Genomic DNA, 14,546 nt, shown 5'->3' with positions numbered 1-14,546 from the left:
TATGAATGATAATAAGCAGCAAATTATCCCAATCAGTTTCAGGAAATTTCAAGTATTATTTGCAAACCAAATCAACATTCAGAAATGAATAAAATATCCGTCTCTTAGTATGAAATTATCTTCATTACATTGCCCCCTTGTGGCTATTCTATAGAGCGAGCGAGGCACAACAGGCAGATAAAGCACCAGCCTCAGAAATGACCTAAAGGTTTTAGGCTTGTTGTCCCCATCTAGTGGTAGCACAAGGGTATATAACCGTCCATGTTACTGTGCCTGTTAATCCCCAGAATAAAAACACAGATCAATTTGACAAGCTGTCACATTTACTTTTATTGTAAAGGTGATATTATTCCAAAATATTAATATGTTAGAGGAACAGAGATAAACAAAATGAGGGAAATACATCTAGAAAACATCTACACAAGACTTTGGTAAGAATCTTGGGACACATTCTTATCAAAAAATTCCACTGCAAAAAAATAATACATTTTCTAATAATGCTCCAAACCATATAGATGTCAGCTGTGGTGCATCTACATGTACAACGACATAGCCGGGTATAAAGTCAACTGGGCTTTTTGTTCCCTAGAAACAACTGAACAACTGAAGGCATATAAAACACTGGAATGGCTGGGCACCTGTGCTTTAAAGTCTGGAATATACTGTACTACTTAAGGATACCACAAGATATAACAGTTCTTCTTTTTATGAAAACAATTTATAGTTCATAATTATATTTTTCAAGATATAATATACCACAACAAGTTTACAGTAATGTTGCAAAAGAGTCATGTCAGAGCTAGTTTGAAAGCACAAAAGAATCAGCTTTAAAGTTTAAATCCAGACTTACAGAGAAATGTTTGACTTTTTTTCTTCTGTTAACGACAGCTGACCTGATGTCTGGATTTAACCTATACGGATTCAAGAATGTGTCATTTCAGCCCTAAACAGAGTGCATTGGATCATTGTGCAACAGTGTGCCCTGTACTCTTCCCAGTCCACCCATCCTCACATCCCCACCACCCACTGCTCCCCTACTCCTTCCTAGCAGGGGTGAACATTACAAGCTCTGATCTCCTTCCTGTCCTTGCAGCTGGACAGCTGGGCAGTCTTAATTTTCTGCTTTACTGTCATGAGGCGTTCTTGAATTCCTCCGCCGCAAATCTTTGTACATTCTGTCCAACTTGACCATGGTCTCATTCTACACCCTAAGAGTAAGAAAAATGAGAAAAAAAGAGGTACATTGTAAGTGTTGTAGTCCTGAATCAGCAAAAAGGATGGTGGATACCAACCTGGATGCTCGGAGTTGCCTTCAGCTCTGCCCTGTTTGCTCCTCCTCTTTTCACGCTGTTCCTTGCGACGTTTCTTCTCATCACTGTTGCCTTGTCCTCGGTTGCACTTCCTGATTTTGCACTTTTTCCGCTGGATCGCTTCGGGACAAGGATCTCCGCCAAACTGAGGCTCAAGCATCACCATGCGTGTTCGGATTGTATGACCTTTCCCACAGGACTTATTACACTCTGACCACTCGCTCCACTCTGTCATGACACAGTCTATGGCTAAGAAGAAATATGAAAAAAAAAGCCTTAATAATGAGTAACCGTACAATAAATCACACGATGACACAAAAGTAATGAAGGACATTAGTTTTAATTTCTGCATCAAATTTTAGTTAACATTTGGATCACTGTCTTGGAGAAAACGTTCTATCCCTGTGAAGATTCAAGATATGCCTTGACAAAATCCAATACTCTGAGTCATTATGTAAGAGAATCCATGATAATTACCATATAACAAAACAGACATTTCAGTGGTCCATTCATGCAGGAAGTTCAGTCTAATCTTATTTCATTTGTTGAAACAGATCTCAAGAACTCTCAAAAGTGTGACAAGCAGACTTTTTGCTTTTTTCATGTTCAGACAGGTTCAGGAAGGGTTAGGCATGTTGCTACTCACATCTATATCAATATACATCAACGCAATGAGAATAAACAAGAAACTTAGAATACACAAGATAAAGACCAACTCTGTTTATCTGCCCTTTCTTACTGTGACAGAAGTCCCCTTATGAATGTAAATGTTCACATGAAGACTCAAGTTTTCATAACAAGTATTAGATGATAAATGACATAAATTAATAAATTAGAGATGAACATGTTCAGTGCTTGGTTAATTTCATTACTTACGACACTCTGGTAGCATGCACTTCTCAACCTGTTCTAATTCTTCTGTACACTCTCCCAGTTCCACAGGCGACTTGAGCATACGCTGCCGTGTCCTCAAACCCTTCCCACAAGTTACACTGCAATCACTCCAGTCAGACCACGGAGTCAGTAAGCAGGGAATTGTATCTAAGCCAAAGAAAAACACATACTTTTTCTCATTTGCTTAGATGAATGCAATATCAAACATATTCTACAACCTGGTTTCCAAATGAATTGGTGCATTGTGTAAAGTGTAAATCAAAAAATAATAATAATAAAGCAATGCAGAATAGTACAAAGTGAAATAATACCAAGTCAACTTATGAAATGTTAAGACTGAGAAATTTGTCTTATTCAAACACACACACACACATATATATATATATATATATATATATATATATATATATATATATATATATATATATATATATCTTTATCTTTCTTGGGTTGATGATGATGAAGAAACCCAAGAAAGAGGAGGAGACGAGGAACCATCATGGAAGGACAGGCCCCTGCACGGTATGTACCACCGGCAGATAGAGGAGGTGGCTGATATCCAGAAATCCTACCAGTGGCTGGACAAAGCTGGACTGAAAGACAGCACAGAGGCACTAATCATGGCAGCACAAGAACAAGCTCTGAGCACAAGATCCATAGAGGCTGGGGTCTATCACACCAGGCAAGACCCCAGGTGCAGGCTGTGTAAAGATGCCCCAGAGACAATCCAGCACATAACAGCAGGGTGCAAGATGCTAGCAGGCAAGGCATACATGGAGCGCCATAACCAAGTGGCCGGCATAGTGTACAGGAACATCTGTGCCGAGTACAACCTGGAAGTCCCGAGGTCAAAATGGGAGATGCCCCCAAGGGTGGTGGAGAATGACCGAGCTAAGATCCTGTGGGACTTCCAGATACAGACGGACAAAATGGTGGTGGCTAACCAACCGGACATAGTGGTGGTAGACAAACAGAAGAAGACGGCCGTAGTGATCGATGTAGCGGTTCCGAATGACAGCAATATCAGGAAGAAGGAACACGAGAAGCTGGAGAAATACCAAGGGCTCAGAGAAGAGCTCGAGAGGATGTGGAGGGTGAAGGTAACGGTGGTCCCCGTGGTAATCGGAGCACTAGGTGCGGTGACTCCCAAGCTAGGCGAGTGGCTCCAGCAGATCCCGGGAACAACATCGGAGATCTCTGTCCAGAAGAGCGCAGTCCTGGGAACAGCTAAGATACTGCGCAGGACCCTCAAGCTCCCAGGCCTCTGGTAGAGGACCCGAGCTTGAAGGATAAACCGCCCGCATGGGCGTGCTGGGTGTTTATATATATACAGTGGGGCAAAAAAGTATTTAGTCAGCCACCGATTGTGCAAGTTCCCCCACTTAAAATGATGACAGAGGTCAGTAATTTGCACCAGAGGTACACTTCAACTGTGAGAGACAGAATGTGAAAAAAAAAATCCATGAATTCACATGGTAGGATTTGTAAAGAATTTATTCGTAAATCAGGGTGGAAAATAAGTATTTGGTCACCTCAAACAAGGAAAATCTCTGGCTCTCACAGACCTGTAACGTCTTCTGTAAGAAGCTTTTCTGTCCCCCACTCGTTACCTGTATGAATGGCACCTGTTTGAACTCATCATCTGTATAAAAGACACCTGTCCACAGCCTCAAACAGTCAGACTCCAAACGCCGCCATGGCCAAGACCAAAGAGCTTTCGAAGGACACCAGGAAAAGTATTGTAGACCTGCACCAGACTGGGAAGAGTGAATCTACAATAGGCAAGCAGCTTGGTGTGAAAAAAATCAACTGTGGGAGCAATCATCAGAAAATGGAAGACATACAAGACCACTGATAATCTCCCTCGATCTGGGGCTCCACGCAAGATCTCATCCCGTGGGGTCAAAATGATCATGAGAACGGTGAGCAAAGATCCCAGAACCACACGGGGGGACCTGGTGAATGACCTGCAGAGAGCTGGGACCAAAGTGACAAAGGTCACCATCAGTAACACACTACAACGGCAGGGAATCAAATCCCGCAGTGCCAGACGTGTTCCGCTGCTGAAGCCAGTGCATGTCCAGGCCCGTCTGAAGTTTGCCAGAGAGCACATGGATGATACAGCAGAGGATTGGGAGAATGTCATGTGGTCAGATGAAACCAAAGTAGAACTTTTTGGTATAAACTCAACTCGTCGTGTTTGGAGGAAGAAGAATACTGAGTTGCATCCCAAGAACACCATACCTACTGTGAAGCATGGGGGTGGAAACATCATGCTATGGGGCTGTTTTTCTGCCAAGGGGACAGGACGACTGATCCGTGTTAAGGACAGAATGAATGGGGCCATGTATCGTGAGATTTTGAGCCAAAACCTCCTTCCATCAGTGAGAACTTTGAAGATGAAACGAGGCTGGGTCTTCCAACATGACAATGATCCAAAACACACCGCCCGGGCAACAAAGGAGTGGCTCCGTAAGAAGCATTTGAAAGTCCTGGAGTGGCCTAGCCAGTCTCCAGACCTCAACCCCATAGAAAATCTGTGGCGGGAGTTGAAAGTCCGTGTTGCTCGGCGACAGCCCCAAAACATCACTGCTCTCGAGAAGATCTGCATGGAGGAATGGGCCAAAATACCAGCTACTGTGTGTGCAAACCTGGTAAAGACCTATAGTAAACGTTTGACCTCTGTTATTGCCAACAAAGGTTATGTTACAAAGTATTGAGTTGTATTTTTGTTATTGACCAAATACTTATTTTCCACCCTGATTTACGAATAAATTCTTTACAAATCCTACCATGTGAATTCATGGATTTTTTTTTCACATTCTGTCTCTCACAGTTGAAGTGTACCTCTGGTGCAAATTACTGACCTCTGTCATCGTTTTAGGTGGGGGAACTTGCACAATCGGTGGCTGACTAAATACTTTTTTGCCCCACTGTATATATATATATATGTTTGAATTTTATTCCAGCACTGTGTTGTATTACCACTTCTTTTAATAACACTGTATTGAATTTGGGAAGTAAGGAAACTCATAGCTGTAATCCTGTTCTGTTCTTCCTCACTCTCTCTCTATCTGCCATAGGCTATTTTTTTGTAAAAGTGGACGGCCTGGACTGTAGACAGCCCAGTTTAGCACCATTTTTTATGGGTTTTGACCTTATCTGTAATGAACTAAACCAGCATCTTGACAAGTATACTTGACTCCATGCTGTGATATAGTGATTTGCACTACAGAATTGTCTTTTAAATGTCGTGCTGCCAAAGTTCTTAATGTCATAGCTGTTTTCATTTTTAGCCGTGTACATTTTATTCTGATATCTCGTTGGATCCTCTGAATGATTTAATTATATAATTCAACACAGGTGATGATATGCTCAAGCTGATATCAACAAAGGTTACAAAAAATATAATAATGTTTTACTATTTTTTTCTGCTTTATTTCTGCTTTATTTTTATTAAATACTTTGTAGTTAAACACCTGGTGGAGTAGCTATTACAGAGACATAAAAAGTATGAATACTGTTAATTTAGCACAGCTATGGCATAAACCATTGGGTGATGGTCTAAAGAACTTGTTACGCACTGTATAATCTATGTATTTATTTTACAAAAAATGTTCAAATTTCTTAGTTTTAACATTTGACACTTAAAAATATTGCAGCAAGTAAATACAGTGTATTAATTATTGTATCATTATTGTATTCAGATGTTATTTACATTTTTATACAGCATCCTGACTTTTTTGGAAAGTTGTAACAAATGTTTTATTTTAAATGCAATCAAAACGTATAATTGAAACTTGGAATGAAGGTACTAGAAAGTTTGTCATGAGGGAACAAGGGGAAAAAAATAATTTCAAATGACAGAAGTTCAGGCAATAACTACAGGAAATCCATTTGGTTATATCAAAAAATAGTTTTAACACTTTACATAATGTGAAAACACTGACTGCTGAAATATATTGTGATTGGTGTAGATAGTGTTAATGGGGCAATTTTCACCAGATTTTCACCGTAGGAGGTTTTAGGATAGTTGTGGACTGAAAATGATGCTACTCACGACATTCTGGCATCATACACTTCTCCACTTCTAGAACCTCTGCCCCACAAATGGAGCCATCTGCAGGCGGCATCTTCACCATTCGCTCTCTCCTCTTCATGCCAAGACCACAAGTGGCACTGCAGACATCCCATTCACCCCATTCTGTAACTAGGCAACTACTGGGAGCTAAGACCAAGAGGAAAGTGCACGGTACAGAAAATTCAGTGTTACTTACAGTTGAGAAGTAATGTGTTGATATGAAAGTTTGATAAACGGAAAATGAAAGCAAAAACTCACAGCATTCCTCATTTACCACACAGTTTTCAGTCTCCTCTGTGGGCAAAGTGCAGATTGAGCCATCATCGGGGAACTGTTTAACATAACGCTCCCTGGAACGTGTCCCTGCACCGCAGGACACACTGCATGGAGACCAGGTTATCCACTCTGACATCATACAAGTGGAAGCATCTTGAGAGTCAAAGGAGAAAGATGAAGCAGCCAATGAGTCCAACAAAGGCCGGATGATTTTGGCAACAGAAAGAATTATGAATTTTGACTGTACATAATCACAAATTGCATTGTATTTAATGAAACTGCATATAAAATGTTAATTGTGTTAAATATTCTTGGACAGTATAAGTGTGGTGCCCTTGCAAATTATTTACACAGAATGATTTGGCTTATAATCAAATCTCCCTGAATGACGCAGTTGTGATTTGCTTTTCTGTATTTCTGTTTTCATATATAATTCCTATGTTAACTATAATATTGTTTGTTGTTCCATACTGTTAATCTTTTATCTCTCTGCTGTCTGTTGAGGCAGATGGCCTGTATCCCTGAGTCTGGTTCTCCTGGAGGTCTGTTATAGTTAAAAGGGATTTTTTTTCTCCCCCCTGTTGCTGAGCTGAGTTTCTTTATATAATATCTACAGATCTTGATCTCATTAGCAACTTTGACAAAGCCAATATGACTATGGAAAAAAAGTTGCTTTCAAATTTATGGTAATTATTAAAAATAAATTTCAAAGTGGAATAACACTATTGTATCGTTCACGATGTTAAGTGATATTACTATTATTATTAATACGAATGCTCTAATCATTCTTACTTTCTTTTTATCATCATAAGTTTGATTGTACCAGAAACACAAATACAAAAAAGTAAGAATGATGTTAGTGCAGACTCACTGATAATGCCCGTGCCACATATAAATAACAAAATTGGCCTTTTTACCGTTTTTTTTTGTTCGTAGTCATTTGTTGTTAAAAGTGAAGGATTTAACAGAGAACAGGAAAATAAAAAATGGCTTGAATGTAGGCATCATGCCTGTTTTAAATGTGGGCGCAGTCTTAATGGACAGCTGAATTCCTCACATTATTTATTCATACGTGTCACGAGTCATCTCAAAATACAGAGCACCAACACCTTTCTCCAAGTGTAATAAATGACAAACTAATGGCTAGGTGAAGTCTGAAAACATAAAACAAGTCTAACCCAGCCCTGAGGCAGTGCTCCGGAACACAGAGTACAATTTACAGCCAAATGTCTCTTATAAATAAATATGCTTAATGGCCTCTTCGAAACAAAGTGTTCTCTTCGCCTGTCTTTCTACTCTAACGTTCCTGCTGCTGTAGAGTGCTACCTCGGGTATTTTATGAATAACAAACAAAAGAAGCATTTCAAAACATGCCATAACTTTTTCAAGACATTAATGGGTACGATAATTATCACAGATATTAAAAATGCTCATAAAGGTGCTCAGTGGATGGGGAATCTGTGGAGGAATCTTAATTAATTATACTGTTTCTCCATCTTCAAAGCAGTCTTCTATTTTTTTCTGGCCAACCCAGTGCGATTAGTTTTTGTTTTTAGATAAATACCCACCCTCATCACTACATCCAGGCCCCATGCAAGGCTCAAAATCCTGAGTGTGTGGGCAGGGAACACTGAGGTCCAACTGTGCCTTCAGCATCCTCTGCCTCATTCGTTTGCCCTTTTCACAAGTGGCCGAGCTGCAGGCAGACCATGGAGACCAGTTTGAGTAGATACATGTCTCAGGAGTATCATCTGCAGGATAGAAAGGGGAACAGGCGTTCTATAATAGCCTACCATTGTTAAGTGTGCTTTTAATCTTGGGTGTGTGAAAAAGAGAAAATGGAACAGGATGCAGACCTTCCTCTTTCTCCTCCTGGGCAATATCTGCTACAATGTCATCCACATTGTCTGGGACAATGTTGCACTGTTCACCCTGTGAACACAAGACAGACATTTATATTGCTACAATAGTCCACCGCTGTGGAAGTGGTTTGTTGCTCTGGGTTTCTGTTTATTCTTGTTCAGTCCTTCTATTCACCTCCTAGGGCTAGCAGAAGCACACAGGTAAGCAAAAGGTCACCATACATTTAAAATGATCCTAGTTGTGGTAGGCACACAATATAGATAATGACTATAGAGTACAGGAATGCATTTCATAATTTGTGGATGTCAACACAGAATCATGCATAAAAAATACCCACAGCTGCCTCTAGATGCCACTGAAGGACTGCTAACCTTTGAGCCCTCTTGCAGCGATAATGTTTCATCACTCCTCATAATTGAAAAAGCTTAATATCTTGTAGAAAACTAATTTAAATACCTGCATTAAATGGTTTAATTAACTAAATGTTTTTGCTGCACTTCTTCACAAGCTGTACTGAACATCACAATACTAGTGCTGCACATATTGCTACTACTGATATCATTATATGACAAAAAATTAAAAATTTTTAAATAAACCACTAATTTGTTCATAAGTGGTTTAAATATACACATTTTTTTCACCGTACTGCCCTAACAGAATGCAGGAAGTGAATAAAAAATGCTCCCTAAGCTTTTTTCTTCATGTTTGGGGAGGAAACCCCTATCTCTCCCCTTCATAAAGGAATCACTGGATTGATGAGTTTTAGTGTGCTGTAATGGAGCTTTCTTCAGATCACCAAACTGATTGCACTGAAACACTTTTCACAACTAAAATACAAAGTGTGGTAAAAAAAAAAGAATGATCAACTGTAAACACTGTATAATGACTAAATGTTTACCTTTAGAGGTCGGTGTATGTCTGTCATAATGAAATTGGGTGCATTATATCACTATTCCATCAAAGACACAACCAAGACTTGACTGTTAGGAAAACAGACAAACCTTTCTGGCAATGCGTTCCACCATCACCCTCGCCACAGGGGTAATAGCACCCCCCTCAGGATCATAAAAAGGGCTTTGTGGATGATCCAGACTGGTTAAGGGACGAATTTTTTCCTGGGGCACACTAGGCTTGTTAGGAGACTAAAAGAAGCACAGACAAAGAAGGGAAAAGGGGGAAAAAATACATGAGCCACAAGAAAGTGGAGCTTTAGGATTTTAAAAATAACACTCTGACAAGACTTCTTTGAAAAATACATTTTCACGTTAAGGACAGTGAGCGCAAAGTCACAAAAGTTACACAAAATGCAAGTTGAACAAAGGACAAGTTTCAAAGTCAGAGAGCAGCTGTGGACGAGCAGTGTAGTTTTTATGGGAGCTACTCTCAGTCAACAGTAAAGGTCTGCCAGCAGGGGGCTGATAGAAGCACCACCGCCAGAGGCAGTCTGGAGGCAGAAGACCAGCTCATCCTTCAACCCCCACTGAGGCCACCCAAAAGAAAAATAGAGAAAGAGCAGAGCTGTTTTTGTTTGTCAGAGAGGTAAGGATAAGCAAAAAGGTGAAGAGTGGTCATTAATCAACCGTTACTGTAAAAGTACAATGGTTGAGACTTGATACTCTGTTACAGACCTGTGCGTTTAACAACTTTGTAACAAAGACGCAACGTCTCATCCTTCCAGAATAGCAACAACAGACTTCTTAAAAAGCTTTTGCACTACTGATATGGTCATTCTTTATTCTCAACAACAAATAGTTTTATATCTCAATACTTATTTTATTTTATTTTGGCAATATTTAAATAATGGAGATTAGAACAGTGGAGCCTTTTCATTGCGCTGAAAATGTTGCATTTGGATAGAGTAAACGTAAGAGTGCACTGCATTACTTAGATCCTAAAGACAAAATGAACATTTGTGTTAACATTGCTCCAATACATACAGTTCCAAGAAGGAACTTTTTTTTTGTGTTATTCACATGCAATTTACTGACATTTATTTGAGGCAGAGATCTGCAGTCATTACATTATGTTAAAATGCATGTCAAACAAAAGCCAAAAACTGTGGATTCAGACTTCCCTCAACCAGCATTAAAGAAGAACAATTGTTGAGGCTCATTGCCACAATTGCCTTTTATATTTCTTAGCCTACATACTTCTTTCGGTTCTTCTAGGTCCACTTGAGAGAGGAACAAGGTGTTCCTCTCACAAGTGGTAAATTCACATATTTTAAAATCCACTGCTGAATACAATTTTGTATATTTGTACAGTAAAAAACAGAGGAAGAGAAAAGGTTAAATTAACCGATAGGCTGGCCAAAATAAACAAGAGGCTACAGTTCAGTGGGTGAACTGTATGAGCTCTAATACATCAGCCAAAAGTTTCATACATGTTTAGTCACAAAATTTGGTCGAACTGTAAGCCTAATCTCTTGGTGCTGACAGGAGATATTGAGCATGCAGCACCTGAGAGTGAGGGCTGAAGGAGGGACATTGCTCAAGGCTTTTAGAGGAGAATTGGATGGGCGATGACACTTGAATTGTTGCAGCCTGGCGGTTTGATGTGAGAGAGGGAGTGATTGTGAATGTGGGCAGACAGGCAGATGAAGAGGTTGGTATAATGACAAGGTCAAAATGTGAGTGTGAAGGGAAGTCTCAGCTGGTGATGAGAGCGAGGAAGGTTATCCAGGGGGTAAAAGGCAGAGCGAACAACAGCTTGCAAAAGGCTGCGATTGCCCAGGGAATGTGGGGTTGTAACCTTATTTGAGTGGGGGACACTAATGTTGTTGTTGCATCATTTTCAGAAGGTTTTAGTTAAAATTAGTTAAGTCAAACCTTAACTGCTTATTGAGCATGCATTAAGACAACTTAACTAATTAAATTAATAAGCTATTATGTTAACAAGTTTTGATATTCACATACAATGTTTAGTAACATCTCAGTAGTAAATTGTACAATCTTACATTTTAACAAACATAGAAACACTGGTATAAGTGCTTTCCTCACCATATATTAGATTAATGGTAGTTCCTCATGTTTCACTTTAGGAACGGCTGATGTCACAACAAATTTAAAAACATTTTACATAGCACAAGCACGCTTAGAGCAAAAACAGAAAAAAAAAACACTTTACTGTGCCATTGTTTGAGGGTAAATTAATAACATATTACATTTAATTTTATAAAATTTGTACCCACCTCATATGACACCCCACTATCAGTGCCTGCATCCCAGGGGATTAGGTCCTGGACCACCTTTTGGACCCAACCACACTCCTTTGTACACAAGTCCTCAGCAGACAGACCTACATTCCAGTCTGGACTGGGCCCCAACATCGTCAGGAAGGACATGAGGTGACGTGTCCGGTCTACTGAAAATTCTGCTGAGGGGGCAGCCCGCCTGAGGAAGAGCGTGAGTATGAGTTCTGAGTGCATCAAACCACTTTGTGAGTAAGGGAGAGCCCAACTGACAAGTGGGAATCTCCAAAGGCTGTGGCACACAATGGATGTGTCCTTCATAACACCTTAGGGTAAGCTGCACCTGTTCTGGACAAAACGTAATCCAGTAATGCATTTGCTGTATCCTCATGTGTTTGTGGGGCCATGCATTTTCAATTTTGCCCTCAAGTGTCCCAGAAATGAATGAAACAGTTTGCAGGTTACTGAGATTTCTGAGGTTGTGGAATGTTTAATCAGTCCATCAATCACAAAAGAGATATCCAGAGTTAGCTGAACCGAATCAGGTGTCTTTAATGTTGTGTGCACATTCAAGCTGTGATGTGAAAATAAATATTTTGTACTTCTGGTTCCTGGCACATTGGATTTTGCCATGCAACTTGGTCCAAGATTATTATAGTTTCACAAAGGTTAATATAAATTGAAGCAGAAATAAGAAAAACAACACTCTCAATATTATGCTCAGCTAGAAGGAAAGCTTATCTAATATTGGAATATTGTGGAATTTTACAGGCAGCATATAAGAAGATAAATATACAGCTTAAAAGTCATAGTAACTGATAAAAATTTCTTTGACATTTTTTATAGATTCAGATTGTCAGACCACATCTATCTCCACACTACATTTACTCTGTTCTAACACTGGAGACTCACACACTTGCACCATCTTACTTGACCAATGATTAACAGCAAAACTAATTGCAAGAATTTTTCCAGATAACAGAAGAATATTTAGGAGCAAGAAGCTTCTTCTAAGAGATACAATTAGCCAGTGATTCCTCTTCACCTGTCATCATGGCTACATAAACCTATGACTTCAGCCAACTCTGTCCTGCACTTGCACATTCTGCTAATGATGCCTCTGAGGAGCTGAAATAACTGTTATCCCCTGAGAACACACAACTTGACTCAACTCCCCCGGGTCTCCGTTCAGAGAGTACTGCAAGTCTCCGCTTTATCTCAGAGTGCCACCTGGGTTCCACAAAAAAGTCAGGTGTAATTGACAGAAAAGAAGAGACAGAACACGGCTGGTTGCAAATAAGGCAGGGGATTAATCACCCTAGATAACCCCAGTGAAATGTTTTACTAATTCCAAAATGTTTTGGTTTATAAATACGCGCAGGCGTGTTTTTGGAGAAGAGAGTTGATATAAATTTTAGTAGGTGTCAAAATGTTAGTACAGGGATATATTCAGTCACTCCCGTGAATATGACAGTTTCAAAAATGACTTGTGTGGGCGGTTAATCGGTGCGTTCGTTATGCTTGGTGAAGGAGACATAGACTACTTACTTAAGATAAAAGGAAATGTTTCCTGCATGCAAATCAAACAAATGAAAAACAAAGTTTTTTCTTGACAAAGTTACTTTTGATCGATTTCCACTGCTTCTTATTGTATTGCTAGCAATTGTTTTATATTCTATTATACGACATAAAGCTATTGTTTCATATCACGTGCATGTTTTGTGCACACAACATAAAATGGGCTGATGCTCTCACACTGCTTCCATAATGTTTAGGCTCAAACTCTAAAGAGGCCAATCCATTACCGATGTTTTTTTGTTTTTTTTTATCCATGGTGAATTAAAATTTGATCATATTTTTCTGGGTTTATAAAATTTTGACAAGATCCCCAACACCACTGGCTGAAATGCAGCCTAAAACAATGAGAGCCTCACCTGTGTTTTACAGATTGCTGTACTGTTGTACTTCTTTCCTGACCCCCTCGGTACATATTGATGAAAGGAAATTTTAGAATTTTTATCACTTCACGAGACTTGTTGCTACTGATTTTCAGTTTTTTCTCTCCGTTTCCCTTCCTTACGAATGATTTCTTAACAGTCACTATTTCAATGTGATCATTTATAGTTCAGCTGAAGGGTGAGCTCCATCTCTCAGGTCTTGTTGGGCTTTTTCCTGTTTTCTTAGGGACATGACTTTCAGATGCTGTTTTGTTGCAAATTGTTTTTTATGTTATTATTATTTTATTTTATGCCTCCCACTTTTTTTTTTCATCCTCCACTTGTTTGGTTTCCTAATTTTTTTAAGGGCACACTGTACACCATACTGAGATATGCCAAGGTTTCTGGCTATAAGCTCTTTGGTATAATACTATTTTATGCCTGTCAAATTGTTTTATCACTGGCATTTATTGTCGATCCAATTCAAGAAATGGGAACAAATGATGTGACAGGCTGCTCGGAATAAAGTGCCTAAAGTGCCAATTTAAAATGGGCTTTTTGACAGCTTGTCTGTTGTGAGACACAACACTGGTTCATCGCTTGAGTTATGTCCCCTTTCGTATGCATGACCTAAAAATCCTTTTAAAATGGCCAGGTAATGGAATGAATATGAGCGAAAAAGCAGCCAGTGTCCAAAGTAAAATTCTGAAAGACCTTCAGAAAGCCTGGAAAACTATTGCTCAAGAGCACTTTAAAAATTAGAAGCAAGTCATTGCACAGGACTGTATAATAAAGTACTTAAAGCTTTTAGCTGCTATTCACATAAAACTCACAGAATAACACCATAGTCCTGGTTAGCGGGAGCGGGGAGGCAATAAGAAGCCAGTGTGAGTGTCATGGAGCTGTCAAGCTGCCATTTATTTATTTATCTTTTACAGACCAAAGATAGAAACAGTGAAACTAATAAAAAGATGTTTAGTTAGAAACTGAAAGCG

General features: G+C 39.4%; 1 protein-coding gene across 1 annotated transcript in view; it reads right to left on the bottom strand.

Annotated features, from left to right (window-relative positions):
• Positions 1-309: 309 nt before the first annotated feature.
• The window catches only part of spon1a (spondin 1a), a 56,638-nt gene continuing 42,401 nt past the window's right edge, over positions 310-14,546 (bottom strand). The window contains exons 8-16 of the mRNA XM_086285969.1: positions 11,615-11,816; positions 9,426-9,566; positions 8,418-8,493; positions 8,130-8,312; positions 6,544-6,714; positions 6,265-6,432; positions 2,187-2,351; positions 1,293-1,559; positions 310-1,208 (exon numbers count right to left, since the gene is read on the bottom strand). Coding sequence (XP_086142095.1) covers positions 1,045-1,208; positions 1,293-1,559; positions 2,187-2,351; positions 6,265-6,432; positions 6,544-6,714; positions 8,130-8,312; positions 8,418-8,493; positions 9,426-9,566; positions 11,615-11,816 — 1,537 coding nt within the window. The 3' untranslated portion in view covers positions 310-1,044. The remainder of the gene's footprint in view (positions 1,209-1,292; positions 1,560-2,186; positions 2,352-6,264; positions 6,433-6,543; positions 6,715-8,129; positions 8,313-8,417; positions 8,494-9,425; positions 9,567-11,614; positions 11,817-14,546) is intronic.

The sequence above is a fragment of the Aulonocara sp. 'chitande type north' Nkhata Bay genome, linkage group LG1, assembly GCF_057382095.1.
Source record: "Aulonocara sp. 'chitande type north' Nkhata Bay isolate Kocher_YH1m ecotype deep benthic linkage group LG1, A_spYH_male_GT1.1, whole genome shotgun sequence".
NCBI classification, from domain to species: Eukaryota; Metazoa; Chordata; class Actinopteri; order Cichliformes; family Cichlidae; genus Aulonocara; species Aulonocara sp. 'chitande type north' Nkhata Bay.
Note: the sequence above shows the minus strand (reverse complement) of the source record. Positions and strands in the feature narration are given on the sequence as shown.